The sequence below is a fragment of the Dipodomys spectabilis genome, unplaced genomic scaffold (assembly GCF_019054845.1).
Source record: "Dipodomys spectabilis isolate Male_0828 unplaced genomic scaffold, ASM1905484v1 ptg000573l, whole genome shotgun sequence".
NCBI lineage: Eukaryota > Metazoa > Chordata > Mammalia > Rodentia > Heteromyidae > Dipodomys > Dipodomys spectabilis.
In genome coordinates, this window is record NW_024871250.1 from 1,009,352 (window position 1) to 1,034,373 (window position 25,022).

Here is a 25,022-nt window from a genome sequence, read left to right on the forward strand (position 1 = left end):
AATCAGAAAAGCTGCTGATTTTTCTGTGTTGATTTTATACCCTGGTATTTTGCCAAATTTCAGATCAACTCAAGAAGCTTAGGTGAGCAATTTATAGTATTGTTTAACTACACGATCATGTTGTCTACAAAGAGAGATAATTGTATTTCTTCTTTCCCTATTTGGATGCCTTTTCTGTTTTTCTCTTGCCTTATTGCTCTTGCTAGGAATTCCACTACCATGATGAAGATTATTAGAGAGAGTGGACATTTCAGTATGATTCCTGATTTTAGAAGGAATGGGTTTGACTTTTCACCATAAAGTATAATGCTGGCTGTAGTTTGTATAGATAGGCTTTATTATTTTGGGGAATGGTCCTTGGAGTCCTAGCTTCTCCAGAGCTTTTATAACAAATGTGTATTGAATTTTGTCAAATGCTTTTTCTGCATCTCAGAGATGATCATGCAGTTCCTGTTCTTGCTTCTATTGATGTGCTGAATTACATAAATTGATTTGTGTATACTGGACCAGCTTTGTGCCCCTGGAATGAATCCTGTTTGATCATAGTGTATAGGTTTTTGGTTTTTTTTTTTGGTTTCTTGATGACCTGAATTTTATTGACAAGTTTTCCATCAGTGTTCATCAAAGAGAGGGGTTTATAGTTCTTTGGGCCCTCTCTGGTTTGGGGATGAGGGTTATGCTGATATCATAGAATGAGTTTGGTAGTGATCTTTCCCCTTCTGTCTCATTGAACAGTTTGAGTAGTATGGGAGTGAGTTTTCCTTGGAAGGCCTTATAGAATTTGGCTGTGAATTCATCTAGTCCTGAGCTTTGCTTGGAAGAGAGTTCCTTTATTGCCATTTGAAGTTCATTGCTTGTTATGGATCTACTTAGTTGGGATAATTCTTCTCAGTTCACTTTGGGGGTATGTCAATATTCTCTAGGAGTGCTTCCATTTCTCCCAGAGTCTCTAAATTTGTCACCATCAAGGTTCCTATAGTATTCCCTAATAATAGTTTGAATCTTGCATATTTCTATTGTGATGTTCACATATTTGTCTCTAATTTTGTTAATTTGTGTATTCTTTTTAGTCAAATTTGATAAGGCTCTGCCAATTCTGTTAATTTTTTCAAAGCACCATCACTTGGTTTTGTTAGGTCTTTTAGGGCTTTTTATGTCTCTATTTCATTTATTTTTGCTTTAATTTCTATTATTTGTTTCTGTCAACCGGTATGGGTTTGGGTTGTTCTTCTTTTTCAAGGAACGTGAGGTACGTCAATAAAGTATTGATTTGAGAGTTCTTCCAATTATTGATGTAGGTATTCAGAGCTACATATTTTATTCTGAGTATTGACCTTGCTTGTTTCCAGAGAAGCTAGAATTTTCTGTGTTCACTTTTATTAAATGGCATTAATGCTTGAATTTCTCTTTTAATTTCCCCAGTGAACAAACTGATCAATCAGCAATGTATTGTTCAGTCTCCATGAGTTAGAGAGTTTGCTGAGATGGGTTTTTGCTGAGCTCTAATTTTATTCCATTGTGCTCTGACAGAATGCAAAGAATAATTTCAATGTTTTTTAATTTGCACAGATTTTCTTTGAGATATAGCCTAAAACATAGTCTAATTTGGTGGATGTGCCCTGGGTGTTGAGAGAATGTATACATTTTTGGTATTGGGTGACATTTTGTGGCATTGTCTGTTAAGTCCTGTTGGTCAATGTAATGATTGAGGCTTGAAGTTTCTTTGTTAAGTGTTTCCCTGGATGACCTATCCAGAGGGGTCAATGATGTGTTGAAGTTGGCAGCAATCAGTAGGTTTGAGCTATGTGCTTTTATGTCTAGTAGAATGTGATTGAAAAAGTTGGGTGATCCAGCATTTATTGCATAGATATTTAGAACTGGCATATCCTGCCAGAGAATACCCTTTATTGGTATGTAATGATTTCTTTGTCTCCATACTAATTTTAACTTGAAGTCTATATAACCTGATTAAGATTGCTACCCTGGCCTGTTTATTGGGGCCATTTGCTTGAAAGATTTTATCCCAACCTTTTACATTGAGAAGGTGCCTGCTTTTCTCAGCAAAATGTGTCTCTTGTAAACAACTCATGGAGAATTTTGCTTTTTGATCCATCAACTTACTATGTGTCTTTTAATTGGAGAGTTAAGTCCATTGATATTGAGAGTGACCACTGACAAGTGTCTGGTAACACCTGCCATGCTGTCTACATTCTTTTTATTTTTATTTATTTTATTTTTTATTGTGAAAAAACTGTACAGAGGGATTACAATTACATGGGCAAGACAATGAGTACATTTCTTATCAGGCATTGTAGCCTCCTCATTTGTTTCCCCTTCCCATCCCTTCCCATCCTCCCCCCACCCCCGCACACAATCCTCCCTGCCCTACTCCCAGCACGAAAGTTGTAAAGTTCATTTTCAATGTAATGACTTGTACATCTCATTGTTGCAATGGGTCCACCTGTATCCCTATTTAAACGATCGGTTTTTCCCCTTCCCCTCCACAAATTATACCAACATCAAATACAGTGAAAGCATGGGTGTATGTGGAGGAGGGACATACAAAGCAATAAAGAAATAATCTTATAAATGTGTTAGAAACAATCGCATGAAAGAAGAAAACATTTGAATATATATTTAGGGTTCATTTCCCTAACCTCACCTTATCTGACCTTTTCTGCTTGACTCAGACATATACTAGATATTGCAAATAAGGGAAAACATGGGACCTATGTTTCTTTGGGCCTGGCTTACTTCACTTAATATAATTTTTTCCAAGCCTTTCCCTTTCCTAACAAATGGAGCAATGTCATTCTGATGGAGGCATAGAATTCCATTGTGTATATATACCACATTTTCTTGATTCATTCATCTACTGAGGGGCATCTGGGTTGGTTCCATATCTTACCTATAGTAAATAATGCTGCAATAAACATAGTCATGCTGGTAGCTTTAGTGTGGTCTTGTTTGTAAACATTAGGGTAAATGCCCAAAAGTGGGATTGCTGGGTCACAGGTGAGCTCTATGTGGAGTCTTTTGAGGAACCTCCATACTACTTTCCAAAGTGGTTGAACGAGTTTACACTCCCACCAACAATGCTGTAAGGTTCCCTTCTGTCCACATCCCCTCCAGCATCTGTTGGTATTAGAGTTCTTGATTTTAGCCATTCTAACTGAGGTGAGGGCTATCTCAATGTTGTTTTGATTTGCATTTCTTTTATGGCTAGGGAGGTTGAGCATTTCTTCATGTGTCTATTGGCCATCCTTCTTTCCTCTTCAGAGAAGTTTCTCTTTAAGTCTTTAGCCCACATATTTATTGGGCAGTTGTTTCTTTGAGGATTTGTTGTTGGGGGATTTAATTTTTTGAGTTCCATGTATATTTTAGATATGAGACCCTTGTCCATTGTATGGCTAGTGAAGATCTTCTCCCAGTCCATGGGCTTTCTATTGATCTTGCTAGCTATGTCCTTTGCCATGCAGAAGCTCTGCAATTTCATGCAATCCCATTTGTCCAACCTTTCTTTGATTTGTTGTGTTTCTGGGTCTCTATTAAGAAAATTTTGGCCTGAGCAAAGGAGACCTAGGGTTTCTCCTATTCCATCCTGTAATGTTTTCAGAGTGTCTTTTTGACTCCGAGTTCTTTGATCCATTTGGAGTTGATTCTGGTGCAGGGCTATATATAAGGATCTAGCTTTAGTTTTCTACATGTAGTTAACCAATTTTGCCAGCACCATTTTCTGAAGAGGCTGTCTTTCTTCCATTCTATTTTTTTAGCTCCCTTATCGAAGATTAGATGGCTATAGGCTTGTAGGTTCATTTCTGGGTTTTCAATTCTATTCCTTTGGCCCTGAGGTCTGTTCTTGTGCCAGTACCAATCTGTTTTGATTACTATGGCTTTATAGTAGAGTTTGAAATTTGGTATTGATATTCCTTCAGCACTGTTCTTTAGTTGGGGATCGTTTTTGCTATTCGCACTCTTTTATTGTTCCATATGAATTTTTGGATTGCCTCTTCTATTTCCTTGAAGAATGAGGTTGGAATTTTGATAGGTATCGCATTGAATTTGTAGATAGCCTTGGGAAGTATTGCCATTTTCACGATGTTGATATTTCCAGTCCAGGAACATGGGAGTTTTTGCCACTTTCTAAGCTCTGTTTTGATTTCCTTTTCCAAGTTTTTAAAGTTTTCATCATAGAGGTCCTTCACTTCTTTGGTTACGTTAATTCCTAGGTATTTTATTTTTTGTGGGGCTATTACAAATGGAGTTGCTTTCCTAATTGCAGCCACACTTTTCTCATTGTTGGCATACAGAAAAGCCATTGATTTTGGGGGGTTAATTTTATATCCTGCTTAGTTTGCCAAAGTTTTGAATCAGCTTGAGTAATTTGGGAGTGGAGTCGATGGGATTCTTTAAAGACAAGATCATGTCATCTGCAAAGAGGGAGAGCTGTCTACATTCCTGCAGGCTGTGGCTCCTCCAGTGTTCCTATGAAGGACCTGTTGAAGTATCTTCTGCAGTGCTGGTTTGCTGGAGATACATTGCTTCAATTTTTCTGTTAAGGAATATTAACACCAGAATCAACTCCAAATGGATCAAAGTCCTCAGAGTCAAAAAGACACTCTGAAAACATTACAGGATGGAATAGGAGAAACCCTAGGTCTCTTTTGCTCAGGCCAAAATTTTCTTAATAGAGACCCAGAAACACAACAAATCAAAGAAAGGTTGGACAAATGGGATTGCATGAAATTGCAGAGCTTCTGCATGGCAAAGGACATAGCTAGCAAGATCAATAGAAAGCCCATGGACTGGGAGAAGATCTTCACTAGCCATACAATGGACAAGGGTCTCATATCTAAAATATACTTGGAACTCAAAAAATTAAATCCCCCAACAACAAATCCTCAAAGAAACAACTGCCCAATAAATAAGTGGGCTAAAGACTTAAAGAGAAACTTCTCTGAAGAGGAAAGAAGGATGGCCAATATTCTGTTAATTTGTCCTTCAGTTCTGTAGGAGAACTTTGCTGTGTGCAGTATTCTAGGTTGATAATTCTTTGATTTTATGGTTTGGAATACATCAGGCCAGGCTCTTCTTGCTTTCATGGAGCCAGCTGAGAAACCTGTAATTAGTCTGGTTCGTTTTCCTGTGACAGCTGAAAAATCCTTTCCCTGTTCTCTATTGATCCTGATTATAATGTGACGTGGGATGTACTTTTCTGTTCTGATCTGCTGAGTGTGATAAAGGGTCCTTGTATCAGAATAGGCCTCTATGTTGGGATATTTGGCAAGACCTCTGCCTAAATTTGATGAAATATCTTTCCTAACTGCTCACTTTTCTGTTCCTCTCTTCCCATAATAGCTATCAGTCACAAATTCACTCTCTGAACTGAGTCCTGAAGTTTTATTTGGCATCCTTTCATGCAATTTTTTGCCTCATCCCAAGGGCTGTCTGTGCAAAAAGTTCCTGGACAAAAGTTCAGGGTCTCATCAACGCGGCAGAAGTTCATCACTATGGCCCTAGACTCTGGGGCCTGGGATGAAATCACAGCACTTGGGAGTGGAGAGGAGGACTGACAAACATGTTTGTCCATCTGGTGTTTTGCCTCTGGATGGAGGAGCTCAGGTGAGAGCTCCAGGGCCCAGCGTGTCCTCGTTCCTCTAGGGACCTAGAGCAAGCTGGACGAACCCACAAGGGGGCTGAGAATGCCCAGGAGTGACACGGAGAGGCCAGCACGTGATCACCAGAGATTCCTTACCCATATATTTCCTTCCCATTCCACCTCCATGCAGAATTCATGCTTTGCAAATAATTCTGTCATGTTCTCGTTCATGTTTCCTGGCCTTATTCTCCCTGTTCTCTTTTCTCCCAGGTCTGGTGAGGAACAGAATCTATCCTGCTTTGCAGGAAAAGACAAAAGTGCACACGTGGATGGCGATGTGATGATTGCGATGTTGCTGCCCCTTTATCATTTGCAGGTGGACAGCAGTCATGAGACCAGTCGTTCTTCTGAAGATTTCTAGTAAGTGACCTTTCTATGCTTTTTACACCTTCATTTTGCCTGTCAGGGTAGGGCTCTTCCCTCCATGCCTGTTCTGCTAGCCATAGCTCTCCATTGGTCTTCTCCTCACCTGGAACTTTTTTCCTCCATCAAAGGAGAAGAGAGCTTCCAGGTTTGGCTTCCCCGTAGCTTCCTTCCCAGGGCTTCTGCACTGGCTGTCACTGTCCCCAAGTCACACACCGTGACTTCAAACTCAGCCAGGGGCCCTGGCATGCAGTCTGACCTAAGAGGCCATGCAAAATTGTCTTTTCCATAGGTCAACAGGCTGATGGTATTTATTTTAGTAATGAAGACTGCTAATATCCCTTGAGAGAAGGGCTATACTTACGCTCACCTGTCAGAGAAATTACCTTATTTTAGAGATGCGGATACTCAGGTTGTGATTTTATATTACTGGAGCTCCATGAATTAGGGAGCTACAAAGAGAGCCAGAACAATGTGTGCACTATGTAAGAAAGTAACGCCCCTATTCAATTCTGGGTCATTGGGATGCTCACATCCTCGGGATTTCTATATTTCTCTGGGCTGTCTGCAGCAGAGGATGGAATTAATTAAGCTTAGGCAAAACTCAGAAAATGCAATATTCCTTCATTAGAATGTAATATGCCTTTACAAGCATCCGTGGCTGCCGTTCCTTTCCCATTGTCAGGAAGAGCTGTTTTGCCACCTGTTTGAATGATTAGCAACTGCACACTCTTCCTGCGGGAGGAGACCTCTATCCCTTTCTGTGACTTATTCATGTAGGCTCATCTACCTGTCTTCCATGTAGACCAACCACATCCATGTCTCCCTGCTTGATGCTTCTACTGAATTTTCCCTCCGCACTTAAAATGTTTCCAATATGCTCATGAAAATACCTTCATTGCTGTGGGATCTTCAGAGGCTGGCTTCCTAACTACCATCAGACATCCAGACTCCCCATTTGGGGGATGGTGTCATGCCTGGTCTCCGTCACCTCCTAGATGATAAGTTCTCTCTGCCATTTGTAGCAGATGGTCAGTTATATTCTTCTGGTAACCAAGTACCTGTCGACGTTTGGACCCGTGCAGTGAGGTTTGACTATGGGTTCAAAGCAATACTGGGGTCACCCTCAGGAGAGCACGGCCAAAATGAACTACTTCCAGTTCAAGGATCAGCATAGGATGCAGTGGAGGCAAAATTACTGTACAGAAACTCCTAGAATATTTGCACTAAATTGATTTCACAGTATTGTTTTCCAAGTCACTCAGTGTGATCACACCTCATCTCAGGTAACTATAGGATGGGGCTGCTCTAATATCAGATGTCATCAGCTACGACAAATACCTACTCAGGTTTGGTTACAACGTACATGGAATAGACAACCTGAGAGACACGAACTAGAAATTAATTCATGGCAGTCGGTCAGCTCAGGTCAGGCAGCCGGTGATGCCAGGTAAAAGGATAGATTTGCCTCCGATGTCACCGAAAGCTTAGTTCTGGATTTAATTCCTCTTTATAAAAGGAAGGTAAGGTGATTGAATATTTTTTACCTCTGTCACCGTCAATCACCGACTGAGAGAATTGAGTAGACCATCTTCGAAGCGCCAAATACTTTGATGATTTTGAGAATATTTCTAATTTTCCATGGACCTCCAGCTTTGTGGTGTGTCCATAGTCAGTAGAGAGGAAAGGCAAGGTTCTTTGGTATAACCAAGAGGTAGCAGGTGAACATGTTAATACTGTATCTAAACTAGCCTTCCATTCATCTGGTTATAGTTTGGGATTTGAAGAGCATCCGTGACTTGGCTTTTTGCATGTATGGGTGGGGTTGTTTTCATTTTTCCCCTCCTCAAAATTCCCGTGTCTTGTGTGCAGCTTTATCTACAAGAACTACCAGGCGATTCTGGCCTTGGCTTTTGCTGTTGAGCAAATCAACAAGAACCCCCATCTTTTGTCTAATGTGACTCTGGGATTTAGTGTCTATTCTATTGACACCAGAGACCAGCGGATACTGTCCTCTGCATGTGCCTGGCTGTATGGGAAGCTGGCCACACCCAACTACAACTGTGTTAGAGAGAGCGAGTTGGAAGTAGCCCTGACAGGAGACACAGGCGCAATGTCTGCCACTGCGGGAACACTGTTGCAACTCTACAGCCTTCCTCAGGTGAGGGAAGGGCGGGTGGAAAGCTGGGAACTGATGTCCGCTCTGATGAACCACTACAAGCCAGAAATGGAGATAAGGCATAGTTGTAGAACACCAATGTGAAAGGAAAGACGCTCATAGACAGAGCCTAGAGCCCAAGTTCATTCCCCAGACCAGCACAGAAAGAAATTATGTCAAGTGAAGTAAGTCAGGCTAAGAGAGAGAAAGAGTACTTGTTTTCACTCATAGGCAGACATAAGAGGTGAAGCATATATATACATATATATATACTATCATAAGGATCGATACACAAACAGGTTAAGCAAAGTAAGATACAGTGAGGAGAGGGTCTAGTAGCAGAACTCCTTTGAAGAACTAAGAGTTTAACAAAATGAGCACCAGGAAGGTGGAGCATGTGTGGGGGAGGGGAATGAGGTGAAGGATGGTGGGTAGCAGACCCAGAGACCCTGGGTGGACACCGTCAGTCAGGATATTCCACACTGCTGTGTGACGAGGACATGAGGCATTTTGAGGGGATTGAGTGGGTTGAGGGGGGGAGGAAGGATGGAATGGATGACATGTGTCAGGACTTACTGTTCTCACAAACTCACAGGTTAGTAATGACCATTTCTACAAGTTTGTAAGGATACTGAAAACCCAAAAAATAAATACATAACTAAATAATAAAAGTCATAAATAAAAATGAGAAATACATTACGATGATAATGATAGTGATGATGATGAAGATGGTGATCACGTCTGGGTTGTACAGAGGGTACAATTCTATACCTCAGATTATGACCACAGGACATCTGGAACAATGCCATCCCTTCTATGCTTCTGCCTGATCGTTTCTCTCCCATCCAATCACTCCAGTTATAGGATTCATGTTTATCTAATGGACAATCAAAATAACATCTGCGTTTGGTCACACTTCTGCCGATTGCCCTTCTCCCACAAACAGGTTGTGATTGCCTGCATTCGACCGTGTCAGCAGACCATTAGGTGCTCAGAGGAGTTAGGCCTGTTGATTACCCCTTAAACATGCCAATTTTTTTTTAGGGCATGGGGCTTCAATTCTGGGCCATGGCGCTGTCCCTCGGCACTTCAGCTAAAAGCTAGCGCTCTACCCCTTGAGCCACAGCTAAACTTTGGTCTATATATCTGTGTGTTTTTGCATGAAAATCGTGTTTGGGCATGGAGGTGTTGGGGGAGAGGAGGAGTGCCATTCTAGAGCCTTTCCTTCAGGGCCAGGAGACTGACACTGAGCTTTGGTGCTCAGGGCTGGACCTCTACCACTTTCAGCCACAGTACGATTTCTAGCTAATACTCAACTACTAGTTATTTGGAGACAAGAGTCTCATGGTTTTCCTACCCAGGCTGGCTATAAAGCATGATCCTCAGGTCTCAGCCTCCTGAGCGGCTAACACGACAGACATGAGTGACCTGTATCCAATTTCTGCACTTGGGTTTTACATGTAGCTTCTACTGATGAGAGGAAAAACAACCCTTCATTGTACCCACGTCCAGGTCTTACCTAACATAAGTCAGGCTGAGCTGTAGTTAATGACGCCCCCTTCCTCACGATGCTCCTGCTTTTCTTTCCCTTCAGCTTACCTTTGGATCTTCTGATCTGATCCTCAGTGACCATGGCCGGTTTCCTTCCGTCTATCAGATGGCCCCCAAGGACACATCCCTGGCCCTGGGCATGGTCTCCCTGATGCTTCACTTCCGCTGGACCTGGGTGGGGCTGGTCATCTCAGCAGATGAGAATGGATTGTGGATGCTCGCAGCGCTGAGAAAAGAGATGGACAGAAATGGAATCTGCAGCGGTTTTGAAATGGTGTTGGCAGTCAGCTCCATGCGATCGATGTCCAAGTCTTTACTACTCCTGTATGAAATTACAAAATCATCGACAAATGTCATTGCTGTCTATGGTAACAGTGGTTTCCTGGAAACTGCAGTGAATGCAGAAGCTTTGGGCAACTCTTTCCTGGCAGGAAAAGTTTGGCTCATGAACTCACTCAGCCTGGCGATCCTCAGAGGGAGACATCACATGGCTGCACACTTCCACTCCCGCCTCCTTTTTATACATCACTATGGAGACGTTCCTGAATTCACAACTTTTATCCAGACAATTTACCCTTCCAAGTATCCAGAAGACTATCTCCTCACTAGGCTGTGGGTCATGGCTTTTAATTGCTCCTTGTCCAAGTCTGACTGTGTGACTTGGCAGAACTGTCCACACAACGCCTCCTTTGAATGGCTGCCTGCACACTTTTTGGACGTGACCATGTCAGAAAAGAGTCACCATGTCTACAACGCCGTGCATGCTGTGGCCCAGGCTCTCCAAGAGATGTTCCTTCATCACACAGAAGGTCAGCCCAAGGGACGGGAGGAAAAATTGATATTTTCCCCTTCACAGGTAATAAAGATTCCATTGGCAAGCACACGCCATCAACTGAGAAATCCTAAAGCTGAACTGTTTAGCCAAACACTCGTGGTTCATACCTGTATCTGAGCTACTCAGGGGCTGATTTAAGAGGATTCAGTTTCCAAATCAGCCTGAGTAGAAGAACAACAGTAATTCTCTGATCTCCAAATGACCACACAATCAGGCAGTGGAGCTGTGGTCAGGTATTAGTGTGCTAGATTTCAGAGAGAAAAGCTCAGGGACAGTGCCCAGGCCACTAGTTGAACTTCAGCACGGGCACTCAGAATAAGGGTGTGTGCTTAGCATATTTTTCTAAAGGTAAAAGAGAAAGCTCTTCTTTTATGACTGGCGAGTAGACAGATCTACACATAGATAGATATTTTTAAAAAGAAAACTCCTTTGGCAACAGGACTTTTGCTTTCTGCTTCATTTAGTGCTTTGATTTTTAAAAACAAACCACTATCCTCACATATAATCATTTGATATTATGTATGCAGGTGTTGAGTTTGACCCATTAAATCTTTTTTTTCTTTTTTTTTATTGTGAAGATATTATACAGAGGGTTACAGTTACATGAGCAAGGTAATGAGTACACTTCCTATTGAGCATTGTTACCCCCTCCATTGTTTTCCCCCACCATCCCTTCCCTCCCTACCTTCCCTGAGGTTCTTTTTTTTTTTTTATTGTGATTAAGTGATTACATAATTTCCTGAATTTCACAGTATTGTGGAATAATGATGCTCATTTAAAGTCACAAGTTCATTCTAACTTTCCTGGAGCAAATTGTCTATCACAGTCTATAACATATAACTGTGTACACATATACACCATACATGTGATCAGCAGCGTGGGGATATTTAGTAGTGGTTCGACCAGATGAGTGGGAGTTCTTTGTTTCTTAAGTCCTGTTAGTTCTGTCATATCACCTAACATTTTGGATTTAGCATCCACTTATCAGGGAGACCATGTACCGTTTGTCTCTTTGCTCTTGGCTTACCTTGCTCAACATGATTTCTTCTAGCTCCATCCATTTCCCTGCAAATGCCATTTGTCATTTCTAATGGCTGCATAATATTCCATTGTGTATAGATACCACAATTTTTGGATCCATTCATCTGTGGTGGGGCATCTGGGTTGTTTCCATATCCTAGCTATTGTGAACAGTGCTGCAATAAACATGGAGGTGCACGTGTCCTTGTATATTGGTTCCTGTTGTTCAGGGTAGATGCCTAGAAGTGGTATGAATGGGTCATAAGGGAGGTCAATCTTTAGCTTTCTAAGGACCCTCCAGACTGCTTTCCAAAGTGGTTGTATAAGTGTGCATTCCCACCAGCAGTGTAATAGGGTTCCTCTTTCTCCGCATCCCCTCCAGCATTTGTCGTTGGCTGATTTGTGGATGTGGGCCATTCTGACTGGGGTAAGGTGGTATCTCAGGGTTGTCTTTATTTGCATTTCCTTCACCACCAGGGATGATGAACATTTCCTCATGTGTTTCTCTGTCATTTTATTTCTTCATTTGAGAAGTCCCTCTTTAGTTCCCTTGCCCATTTAGTAATTGGTTTGTTAGGTTTGGGAGGGATTAGTTTCTTGAGTTCCCTGTATATTCAGGATGTTAACCCCTTGTCTGATATATTGCTGGTAAATATTTTTTCCCAATTAATTGGTTGTCTTTCTAGCTTGGTTGCGATAGATTTAGCTGTGCAGAAGCTTTTTATTTTAAGGTGCATCCATTTGTTGAGTCTCTCTCCAATTTGTTGTGACCCTGGGACTCTGTTCAGGAAGTTCCTTCCTGTGCCTATTAGTTCAAGTGTCTCTCCTACTCTGACCTGCAGTAGTTTCAGAGATTCAGGTTTAATGTTAAGGTCTTTAATCCATTTTGAGTTGATGTTGGTGCATGGTGATAGGCTGGGGTCCACTTTTAGTTTTCTGCATGTGGCTGCCCAGTTTTCCCAGCACCCGTGGTTGAAGAGGCTGTGTTTCTTCCATTGTATGTCTTTGGCTCCTTTGTCGAATATCAGCTGGCTGTAGGCCTGTGGATTTATATCTGGATCTTCTATTCTGTTCCATTGGTCTTCGGGTCTGTTTTTGTGCCAGTACCATGCTGTCTTTGTTATTATAGATCTGTAGTAGAGTTTGAAGTTCGGCATGGATATCCCTCCAATATTGTCTTTATTCCCAAGAATTGTTTTGGCTATTCTAGGTCTTTTGTTGTTCCATACGAATTTTTGGACTGTTTTCTGTATTTCAGTGATGTACGTCATTGAGATTTTAATAGGAATTGCATTGAATTTGTATATTAATTTTGGAAGTATTACTATCTTTACTATATTAAGTCGGCCTATCCAGGAGCATGGGAGGTCTTTCCATTTCCTAGTGTCTTCTGCAATTTCTTTCTTTAACTTTTTATAGTTTTCATTAAATAGTTCTTTTACATCTTTGGTTAGGTTAATTCCTAAATATTTTATTTTTTGGGAGGTTATTGTGAATGGGGTTGCTCCCTTTATTTCCCTCTCTTCCTGTGCGTTATCAGTGTATAGGAAGGCAACTGATTTTTGTGGGTTTATTTTGTATCCTGCTATTTTGCCGAAGTGATTTATGATTTCTAAGAGTTTGGGGATGGAGTTTTTGGGATCGTGGAGGTATAGTATCATGTCGTCTGCAAAAAGGGATAGTTTAACTTCTTCTTTCCCTATGCGGATCCCTTTAATGTCTTTTTCTTGCCTTATTGCCCTGGCTAAGGGTTCCAGGACTATATTGAAGAGGAGTGGAGACAGTGGGCATCCTTGCCTTGTTCCTGATTTTAGGAGAATTGGTTTTAGTTTTTCCCCATTAAATATAATATTGGCTATTGGTCTGTCATAAATGGCTTTTATTGTTTTTGGAAATGTTCCTTCTATTCCTATTTTCTCCAGAGCTTTTAGCGTGAATGAATGTTCAATTTTATCAAAGGCCTTTTCTGCATCTGTGGAGATAATCATGTGATTCTTGACCTTGGCTCTGTTGATGTGTTGGATTACATTTATTGACTTACATATGTTAAACCATCCCTGCATCTCTGGGATGAAGCCTACCTGGTCATAGTGTATAATTTTTTTGTGTGTGTTTCTGGATTCTGTTAGCTAGAATCTTGTTAAGGATCTTTGCATCTGTGTTCATCAAGGAAATTGGCCTGTAATTCTTTTTGGTTGGGTCTTTGCCTGGTTTGGGGATGAGTGTGATATTGGCTTCGTAGAATGAGTTTGGGATAGCTCCCTCCTTCTCTGTTTCTCTGAAGATCTTGAGGAGTATGGGTATTAGTTCTTCTTAAAGGTCTTATAGAATTCTGCTGTGAATCCATCTGATCCTGGGCTTTTTTTTGTTGGAAGACTTTTGATAGATTCCTGTATCTCGTTATAGGATATTGGCTTATTTAATTGGCTAACTTCTTTTTGCTCAGTTTGGGCAACTTGTATTTCTCTAAAAATGCATCCATTTCTGCCAGATTTTCTTCCTTTAGAGAGTATAACTTTTGAAAGTAGTCTGTTAGAATTGTTTGGATATCTTGGGTCCGTGTTGTGATGTTTCCCGTGGCATCCCTAATCCTATTAATATGGGTTTCCTCTCTTCTTTTTTTAATTAATCTTGCCAATGGGCCATCAATTTTGTTTATTTTTTCAAAGAACCAGCTTTTTGTTTGGTTTATTTTGGTTATGATTTTCTGATTTTCTAATTGGTTAATCTCTGCTCTTAATTTGGTTATCTGTCTTCGTCTAGTAACTTTAGGTTCCATTTTTTCTTGTTTTTCTAGCTGTTTTAATTGCAACACGAGATTATTTACTTGGTCTGTCTCCATTCTCTTGATGTGGGCACTGAGGGCAATGAATTTGCCCCTCAGGACTGCTTTTGCTGTGTCCCACAAGTTTCTTTGTGAGGTGTTTTCATTTTCATTGAGTTGTAGGAAATGCTTTATTTCTTCTCTGATCTCTTCCATTACCCAGGCATTGTTAAGGAGTGTGCTGTTCAATTTCCATGTATTAGAGAAATTTCTGCAGTATGCTTTGTTATTGAGAACTAGCTTGATTCCACTGTGGTCAGATGGGATACAGGGGATTATGTCGATCCCTTTGCATTTGCTTAAGTTCCTTGCATGAACTATGATATGGTCTATTTTGGAGAAAGTTCCATGAGCTGCTGAGAAGAATGTGTACTGTGTTGTTTTAGGGTGAAATACTCGGTAGATGTCAGTTAATTCCGCTTGAAGTATGGCCTCACTTAATTCGGTAGCTTCTTTGCCAATCCTCTGGTTGGTAGACCTGTCCTTTGGTGAGAGTGGGGTGTTAAAGTCTCCTAGTATTATCGTGTTGGAATCTATTTTATTCTGTAAGTTTGAGAGCATTTGTTTAACATATCTGGGTGCACCAATATTTGGGGCATATAAGTTGATGATGGTAATATCCTCCTCTTGGATTGTTCCCTGTATTAATATGTAGTGTCCGTCCTTGTCTTTCTGTACTGATTTTAATGAAAAGTTTATTTTGTCAGATATCAGGATAGCTACACCTGCTTTCTTACTGGGGGAATTTGATTGGTAGATCCTTTTCCAACCCTTCACTCTGAGTTTGTTTGTATGTTTGGCTGAGAGGTGGGTCTCCTGAAGGCAACAGATGGATGGGTCTTGTTTTCTGATCCGGTCCTCAGTTCGTTTTCTTTTAATTGGCGAATTCAGCCCATTTATATTAAGAGAAAGTATAGAGAGATGCATTGTTATCCCTGTCATTCTGTTTTCCTAAGTTTTTCTTCTTTCCTTTCCTCCTGTGCTTGCTCAGTTAGACTTTGAGTAATGCCTGTCTGGGGCAGGTCCCAGTTCCTGGTGCTTTCTTCAGGTTGTGTCCCCCCTCTTAGAATTCTTTGTAATGCTGGCTTAATGTTTATGTATTCATTTAGTTTTTCTTTGCTATTAAAAGTTTTCAGTTCTCCATCGAATGTGAATGCTAGCTTTGCCAGATATATCAGTCTGGGTTGGCAGTTATTGGCTTTCAGGGCTCGTATGGTGCTTTCCCAGGCTTTTCTTGCAATCATTGTTTGTGTGGAGAGATCTGCAGTGATTCTAATTTTTTTCCCGTTGTAGTATAGCTCCTTCTTCATTTTTGCTGCATGCAGGATTATTTCCTTATTATTCAGATCTATCATTTTTACTATAATGTGTCTAGAAGTGTTTCTCCTGGGATCTTGCTTGTTGGGTGTTCTATACGCTTCTGTAATGTAGGTAAGATGCTCCTTTTTGAAGTGGGGAAAATTTTCACTGTTATCTTGTTGAATAGGTGTTGCATTCCCTTGCTCTGGAATTCCTCACCTTCCTCCACTCCAATTATACGAAGGTTAAATTTCTTGGCGTTATCTGCTTGCTCTTGAATTTCCCTTTGGTTTAATTTGAGTGATTTTTCCATATCTGTCACTTTTTGGTCCAGTTGGTGTATTCTGTCTTCTGTATCTGACACTCTACCTTCCATTTCATTCACTCTGTTGACCGTGGCTTCTCTTGTGGTTTGCATGGTGGAAATGGATCCCTTTATGGATTCAATGTTGGTTCTCAGAGTACTCATCTCAGTATGTATTACCTCTAATTTGGCGTTTATCTCACTTCTTACTGAGGTTTGTGCAGCTTTTATTTTTGCATCCAAGTCTTGTTTGAAATCCTGTATCTCTTTTGATAGTTCATCCTTTTGCTCTTTCAATTTCTGATCCATTTCTCGCTTTATTTCTTGAGTCATTGCCTCCAGCAACCCTTGGATGTAGCTTTTGTCTTCCATTCCTGCTTTGCTCCCACTGGGGCTCTCCCCTGTGTGGCTGCTGGCTTTTGAGGTGAGCTTGCTGTCCTGGGTGGTGGTAAACCTTGTAATTTTTCTCTGTGATTTTCACATGGGGGTTCAGGAGACTGATCTGCAATTTTGTTTTGGTGTGTCTGTCTTTGCTTGGTTGCTGATTCTGTATTGGTAGAGAGAGTCTGTGCCTGATCTGGGTTCTGTTGGGAGCCTATTTCCAGCTGCTGTTCTAACCTACTTAGGATTCTCGGCTCTCTGCTGTAGATTGGTGGCAATTCCCGACTTTGGAAGGGTTGAGCAGCCTAGACTGCTTGTGTTTGCTCCTACGGGTGCTCTTGGGAAGATCAGATGCTCTGGATGCACTCTCACAGATGCTGGAGTCTGCTATGGGCTCCTGATGTGTTTTTGTTTGTTTGTTTTGGGCTGGTTGTGGGCTTGAACTCTAGGTTTGGGTACTGTCCCTCAGCTCTTCAGCTCAAGGCTGGCATCCTACCATTTGAACCACAGCACCACTTCTGACCCTTTTTGCTTTGTGATGCTAAGGAATCAGATCCAGGGCCTCATACATCCAAGACAATCACTCTACTGCTGAGCCGCCTTATCAGCCTGAGCTCCTGCTTACTATCAGGTGCTGGCAGCCTGTGTTGCCCAATTCCCAGCCTAGAGTATATGGGTGCGGTTTTGGTGGGGTTTGGGCTTCTCTTGTCCTGAGCCTCCAGGTCTTTTGTTGTCACAGGCGTGCTTCCCAGGGGGTGCAGTTCCCTGTTTTTCTCCCTTCTGCTGAGGCATATGCTCAGCTTTTGACTTCAGTTGGGAGGAGTTGGTTGTGTTGTTCAGGTGCCGGATCCCCAGGCCTGGTCCCGGCCCCCGCCTGGAGCGCGCTCGTTGGGCCTGTGCTGCTGTGTATACCACCTAGGTTATGCAGCCTGGGGTACACAGTTCAAATTTCTTCTACTGTTGGTTGTCTTGACCCAGGGACGCTGTTCCTGGCTTCGGCATTTAAGCTCCCTTCCAGGGGCGCTCTTGCTCTAGGCTGGCCAACGAAGTGTGCTCCACAGGCTGGTGGAGCTCTTGAACAGTTCCCAGTTTTAGTGGGTCCTGTGGTCCGGGTGTTGGGGTAGGGAGTCTAGGTCAGGGTCTGGGGATTCCCTCCAGCTCTGGTCTCCCTTGAGGGATACACTGTCCCCTGTGGGGTGCTCACCCTGGAGCTAGTTGTTTCTGTGTGATGTAGGTCTCAGTTGCTGTTGCAATACGAGTTCAGTTGGGGTGGTTGCGGGCTGGGCTGAGCGGTGGTGGCTCTGTGTGAGTCTCTTCTGTCTCTGCCTCTGTCGAAGCTGTCGGGTCCACAGTGTCCACGCTCAGGCAGCTTCTGCGCCAGTGATCTGCAGGCAGCCCCCTGTGCCACTGGGACCCCAGCAGCTCTCACCGGGTCGTCGCAATCGGCATGACCCATTAAATCTTACGCCCAGAATGACTTCATGCTGATATGTCCAAGAGCTGTTGCTCACAATCATTCAAAATGTACACAACTGTTATGTTAGTGCTTTGATTTAACGTATTTTGTAAACTGTCACTCTGGATACATCTATAAAACAATCATCTCTGACTAGTTTTGGATAGTTGTTTGATCTTTGGGTATTCAAATGGCTAGCACTGGGTATTTTCTCTTGATGTTGAAGCTTTGGATTCTGTGGTGAGGGACAGGGACTTGGAAACATTATGCCAGCAAGCAACCTTCAGTTGAGACCAGTGGCAGGGTTGAGTTGTGTGGTGGGGGAGGAAGCGCGGAGCGGCTTTGCCAGTTCGGGTTTTCTGCCTTCATTCGGGGTCACCCTCACCAGCGGTGCTGCATCTCCTTCTAGCTGCACCCCTTTCTGAAGCACCTCCACATTGACACCCCATCTGGGGATCGAGTGACTTGGGATGAGGAGAGGAGGTTGGAGGCTGAGTATGACATTGTGAACATTCAGGATTTCCCCAGCGGTTTGGAAAATAAAGTGAAAGTGGGAACGTTTGCTCCCTCTGAGCCACGTGGTCAACAGCTGTCCATAGCCGATGCGATGGTGGCCTGGCACACAGGCCTGGCAGAGGTGAGTCACAGGCATAGGCCACATTCCCACCCTGGAATTTCTGTCCCTCATCTTCACTGATGCCCCACAACAGACATGGTGACATATTTTTCATTTAAGGATATTTTCTTGAGAAATAATTGGTGGATTGCCACAGAGCCCATTTCCTTAACCTGGTTTCTAAACTGTCCTTGGCTATGAGTCTAAAAGTGCAGGAGACAGATGCGGTGCTTGCTTGTCGCTCATGATGACAGAGGACCTGAGGAGCTCAATGTATCAGTTATCTCTATTGGTGTGCTGAACATCTTGGGAGGGGCCGAGCTGGTGGTCTGGTTGCTGCTCTTGTGTCTGGGGTAGTTTCTATTGATGCATATTAAGTGTCTGCACTGCTGCCAGGCACGGCTGGCTCACGCCTCTAATCCCAGCTACTTCAGGGGCTGAGATCTGAGGACTGAGGCTCAAAGCCAGCCAAGGCAGAAAAGCCCATCAGCTTCCATCTCCAATTACACACCAAGGCTGAAAGTGGTGTTGTGGTAAAAGGTGTAGAGCACTAGCTTTGAGAGAAAAGAAAAACCTCAGGTTTGCCAGTGAGGTTCTCAGTTCAAGCCCGAGGACTATCAGCAAAGCAAAACAAAAGTCTCACTGCTGAAAGATTCCCTACACTCCCAGTAGCACCTGGGCCTTAGGAATAAGACTAACCCATTGGATCTAAGAGTCAAATAAGGGATGAGAAGGTGGCTCAGTGGTAGAGCCTTTGCCTTTCATGTATGAGGCCCTGGATTCGATTCCTCAGCACCACATAAGCAAAAGGAAAAAAAAGCCGGAAGTGGCGCTGTGGCTCAAGTGGTAGAGCGCTCACCTTGAGCTGAAGAGCTGTGGGACAGCGCCCAGGCCCAGAGTTCAGGCCCCACAACCAAGAAAAATAAGAGTCAAATAAGAACCAAGCTCTAATAGCAACCAATAAATTGATTGGAATTAGAACACATGATTCTTCATGACTTCACCTATTGCTGGAACTTTGGATGGTTGCCAAACACCTAACAAATTAACAGCACATCTCTGATCTTTCCAGACCCCTCAGTCTGTGTGCACTGAGAGCTGTGGCCCTGGATTCAGGAAATCCCCTCGGGAGGGAAAGGCGTCCTGCTGCTTTGATTGTGCCCCTTGCCCAGAGAACGAGATTTCCAATGGCACAGGTGAGGCTGTGGCTGAAGGAGAACTGTCCTCCTCTGCCCACTGCTTCCCAGCCCATGCAGGATGATGCAGAAACCTGAACCAGTACTGCAGAAACACAGCCTCCCCTCAACTGACAGTGTCATTCTTACAATTGATCGTCCAGGTTCTTGAAACAGCTCAGCCAAGCCAGGCGCTGGTGGCCAGTCGTATCATCCCAGCTAGGAGGAAGGCTGAGGCTGAGGATCAGGATTCTATCAGCCCAGGGAAGGAAAGTCTGAGATTTTGCTCTCCAGGTGATCAGCAAGAAAACCAGAAGTCCAGCTGTGGCTCAAGTGGTAGAACATCAGCCCTGTGTACAAAAGCTCAGAGACAGCACTGACTGAGGCATTGAGTATAAACTCAAGAACTGTGAAAAAAGAAAAAGTAAGCAGAACAGAAGCAAGAAGGAGAGAGACAGATGGAGGGAGAAAGAAAAAAGACAAGGCAGAAAGGGATAAAGAAACAAATGAAGCAATGGTCCTTAAACATGCAATTCACACTTCAAGTTCATTGGGAGCATTATTTTTGAACAAAAAAAAAAACCGTCAAGGGGGCTGGGAAGGTGGCTCAGTGGTAGAGTGCTTGCCTTGCATGCATGAGGCCCTGGGTTCGATTCCTCAGCACCACATGAGCAAAAAGAAAAAAAGCCGGAAGTGGTGCTGTGGCTCAAGTGGTAGAGCGCTAGCCTTGAGCTGAAGAGCTGAGGGACAGCGCCCAGGCCCAGAGTTCAGACCCCATGACGGGACCCAAAAAAAAAAACAACAAACCCTCAACATTGTATATTTAAATTTTAACAAGGAACAAAACACAAATTACAATCAATGAGCAAAGCTTTCACCAGCTCAGCTGCATTTAGCTCATGCTAAGAAGCCAGACCTCACAACGTTACCCTCTCTTACTGTCTCTCATTCTCCTCAGAGCACAGTGTCTGATCCTAGGGTTGTGCTGTTTAACTGGGGATGCGTGTGCTGTGCAGAGTGCTCTGAAGGTTCTGTGCATGGTTTCATTGTCTGTCGTCTGCTGTTTGACAGGTGCATAGGACAGACAAGGTACAAGCGCACCGATCCAGCCTAGCACTTAGGACTTCAAGGAATATTTGCTCCGAGTGTTAGGCTGGCAGGATAACAGGGATAAGAGGGTTATTGACCATCTGCATATCCTACAACTGATCTAGATGCCTCCTACATAAGACATGAGTATTTTGATCTTTAGGAAGACTACAGGTTTGACTGAATATCACAGACAAGATCATAGAGAGGTGTAATCTATGATGACCTGATCCATGACATACCTGACATCTTAAATATGCGCAGTATTAGTGGAGAATTGTGATTAAATGCATTCTTCTGTTTGGTATGGAAAGGCAGTAAACAATACAATTTGGGTAATCTTTAGAGGAGGAAGTGGCTGGTAAGAAACATAAATGCTGAGCAGAGCCTAATAGTGATTCTCACTCCTCGCAGACCTGGCGCAGTGTGTGAGGTGTGCAGCGCATCAGTACGCCAACCCCGACAGCACCCGCTGCCTGCTCAGAGCTGAGAGCTTCCTGGCTTATGAAGAGCCCTTGGGCGCGGCTCTGGCCTGCAGCGCTCTCTGGGCTCTGCGCTCACAGCTGCTGTGCTGGGGGTGTTTGTCAAGCACCAAGACACCCCCATTGTCAGGGCCAATAACCGGGCGCTCAGCTGCCTCCTGCTCGTCTCCCTCACCTGCTGCTTCCTCTGCTCCCTGCTCTTCCTGGGCCGTCCCCACACAGCCTCCTGCCTCCTGCAGCACAGCACATTCGCAGTGGTCTTCACCGTGGCTGTGTCCACGGTCCTGGCCAAGACCCTCACTGTGGTTCTGGCCTTCGCGCTCACGGCTCCAGGCAGAAGCTCCCGGCAGTGGCTGGTGTCCCGCGCTCCGAACCTCCTCATCCCCATCTGCACCATGGTCCAGGTGACCCTGTGTGGCCTCTGGCTGGGAACGTCTCCTCCCTTCGTGGACACAGACGCACACTCTGAACACGGCCACGTCATCATCCTGTGCAACAAGGGCTCCCTCACCGCCTTCTACTGTGTGCTGGGATACCTGGGCGGCCTGGCCCTGGCCAGCTTCACCGTGGCTTTCCTGGCCAGGAACCTGCCTGACACCTTCAACGAGGCCAAGTTCCTCAGCTTCAGCATGCTGCTGTTCTGCAGCGTGTGGCTCAGCTTCCTGCCTGTCCACCACAGTGCCAAGGGGAAGGCTGTGGTGGCCCTGGAGGTCTCCTCCATCCTGGCCTCCAGTGCGGGCCTCCTGGGCTGCATCTTTGCCCCTAAGTGCTACATCGTCTCGTTGAGGCCACACAGAAATTCTCTGCAAGGACTCAGGGACAGATCCCACTCTGGGAGAAATAAAGCTTCTTAAGATAAATGTATATGTCATTTCTGATGTGAATCTCTCCTATCTTCCACCCATATCTTTGTATCTTCTCATGCACATGGATTTCTGGTCCCACACATGCAGTGTTTCAAATTGTCCTATGACTGTAGTTTGGTTTTGTTTTATTTTTGGCTGAGTATATCTGTTACATAATATTTCCAATTCTAGGATTGGTTGGGGTTATGCTAAAAAAAAAAAGTCTGCATTTTATATGGCAGCATTTTGAATTTATGAATTAATCCTTCAGAAGAGTTAGCACATGCATGAATTAGAAGCATAAATACTTGCATGATAGGTTTCTTATTCATGGTGGGAAATAGCTATCTACAATTGTTTAATCATGCTTTATTAATATAAGTTCTTATAAAATGTGGATAAAAGTAATACATTTTTATGTCATTTTTTTTCTAAATACTTTGGGGATTTGTTAATAACTGGGAAAAAACCACAAAGACTAAAATAAAAAAAAACTCTTGTTTCCATTTCTTGGAGCTCACTTCAATAAGCGTCATTTTATATGATCCTATGCACATAGCTATTGAGTGCTTGTGTTCCTGTCCTAGGAATATCCTCCTTTGCTCTCAGCGTGTGAATGTTTACAGCCTGGTTCAGTTTATCATGCCCAAGTGTAATTTCTTTGTCTTTTACTATCCATTGGGCTTTCTTGTGGGTTTATAGGCACATTCCCACTACTAAAACGAAGGAACCATGCAACCTATGTTTCTTTAAGTCTGGATTACTTCACTTAATATTATGGTTTCTGAGTCTTTTCATTTCCTTGCAAATGGTGCAACATCATTCTATGTAATAGAAGAATCCCATTGTGTGTATACACCACATTTTCTTGATCCATTCATCTACTGAGGAGCACGTGGGTTGATTCCATATCTTGGCTATGGTAAACAATGCTACAATGAACATGGTTGTGCTGGCAGCTTTAGTGTGACCTGGTTTCTGTTCTATTGAATAAATGCCCAGGAATGGGATTACTGGGACATAAAGAAGCTCTATGTTTAGTCTTTCAGGGAACTTCCATACTTTCCAGAGTGACTGAACAAGTTTACGTTCCCACCAACAGTGTATTAGCATTCCCTTTTGGCTTCATGCCCACCAGCATTTTTATTGGTCATTTTCTTGACAATGGCCATTCTAACTGGAGTGAAGTAGAATCTCAATGTTGCTTTGATTTGCATTTCTTTTATGGCCCAAAAATATTGAATATCTCCTCATGTGTCTATTGGCTATTCTTATATTTTCTTCAGAGAAGTCTCTCTTTAAGTCTTTAGCCCATTTATTATTAATTAGGTTGTTGGGGTTTTTTTGAGCATTTGGTCTTGGAGGTTTAATTTTTTTAGCTCTACGTGCAATTTAGATATGAGGCCCTTGTATGATGGATAGCTAGTAAAGATCCTCTCTCATTTTGTGAGCTTTCTATTTATCTTGCTAGCTATGTTCTTTGACATGCAGAAATTCTTCAGTTTGATACAATCCCATTACCCAGCCTTTCTTTGATTTGTTGTTATGCTGGATCTTTACTGAGGAAGTTTTTATCTGTGCCTAGGAGCCCTAGCCCTTCATGTAATATTATTAGGATATCTGGTCTTACATAGAGGTCTTTTATACATTTGTAGTTGATTCTGGTGCAGGGTGATATGTAAAAAGATTCATCTTTGGTTTTCTGTACATGTATAGCCAATTCTGGCAGCACCATTTGTTGAAGAGGCTGTCTTACTTTCAGCATGTGTTTTTGCTCCCTTATCAATATTAGGTGGCTATATGTGTATGGGTTCATTTCTGGGTCTTCTGTTCCATTCCATTGGTCCTCAAGCCAATTCTTGTGCCTGTAGCAGGCTGTTTTTATGACTAAGGCTTTGTGGTAATAGAGTTTGAAGTTTGGAATTGCTATTCCTCCAGCACTGTATTTCCTTCTAAGGATTGTTTTTGCTATTCAGGGTCTTCTATTAGTCCATAAGAAATTTTGGATTCCTTCCTCTATATCACTGAAGAATGTTGTTGGGATTTTGCTGGATATTGTATTGAATTTTTAGGTGGCTTGGAAAGTACTGTCATGTTCAGGACGTTAATCCTTCCAATCCATGAGCCTGGAACATTTTTCCATTTCCTTAAATCTTTAATTTCCTTTTTCAAGTTTTTATATTTTACATCATAGAGGTCCTTCACATCTTTAGTTAATTCCTAGGTATTTCATGATGTTTTTGAGGCTATTCCAAATGGAGTTCCTTTCCTGATTTCAATCTTGCTCTTCTCATTGTTGGCATATAGAAATGCTACAAATTTTTGTGGATTAATTTTCTACCACACTACTTTGCAAGGTTTCAGATCAGCTCAAGTACTTGGGAGAGGAATCTATGGTGTTCTCTAAATACAGAATCATGCATCTGCAAAGAGGGAGAGTTTTTGCTTCTTCTTTCACTATTTGGATCCCCTTTATGTTTGTCTCTGGCCTTATTACTCTAGATAGGAATCCTAGTACTATATTGAAAAGGAGTGGAGAGAGTGGGCATACTTGTCTCATTCCTGATTTTAGAGGAAGTGATTTTAACTTTTTACTGTAAAGTATAATGCTGACTGCAGCTTTGTCAAATACAGCCTTTATTATATTGAGGAATGTTCCATGGATTCCTAGCTTCTCCAGAGCTTTTATCATAAAAGAGTGTTGGACTTGTCAAATACTTTTTATTCATCTATTGAGATAATCATGTGGTTCTTGTGCTTGTACCTGTTGATGTGTTGAATTACAAGTTAATTGACTTGTGCATATTGAACCAGCTTTGCATCCCTGGAATGAATCCCAATTGGTAATAGTGTGTGACTTTTAGGTTAATTGTTGAATTCAGTTGCCCAGGATTTTATTGACAAGTTTTTGATGTTCATCAAATAGATGAGTGTATAGTTTCTTTCTTTGATGGGTCCCTCTCTG

The 25,022-nt window shown here is 42.7% G+C and overlaps 1 protein-coding gene across 1 annotated transcript; it reads left to right on the forward strand.

The window, feature by feature from the left end:
- The first annotated feature begins 5,578 nt into the window (after positions 1-5,578).
- On the forward strand, positions 5,579-22,066 carry LOC122100283 (vomeronasal type-2 receptor 116-like). Its single transcript, XM_042670635.1, has 9 exons — positions 5,579-5,622; positions 5,870-6,019; positions 7,895-8,183; positions 9,775-10,587; positions 18,260-18,487; positions 19,539-19,662; positions 21,145-21,249; positions 21,294-21,738; positions 21,796-22,066. The coding sequence occupies exons 1-9, from the start codon at positions 5,579-5,581 to the stop codon at positions 22,064-22,066; spliced, it is 2,469 nt and encodes an 822-aa protein (XP_042526569.1).
- The last annotated feature ends 2,956 nt before the right edge of the window (positions 22,067-25,022 follow it).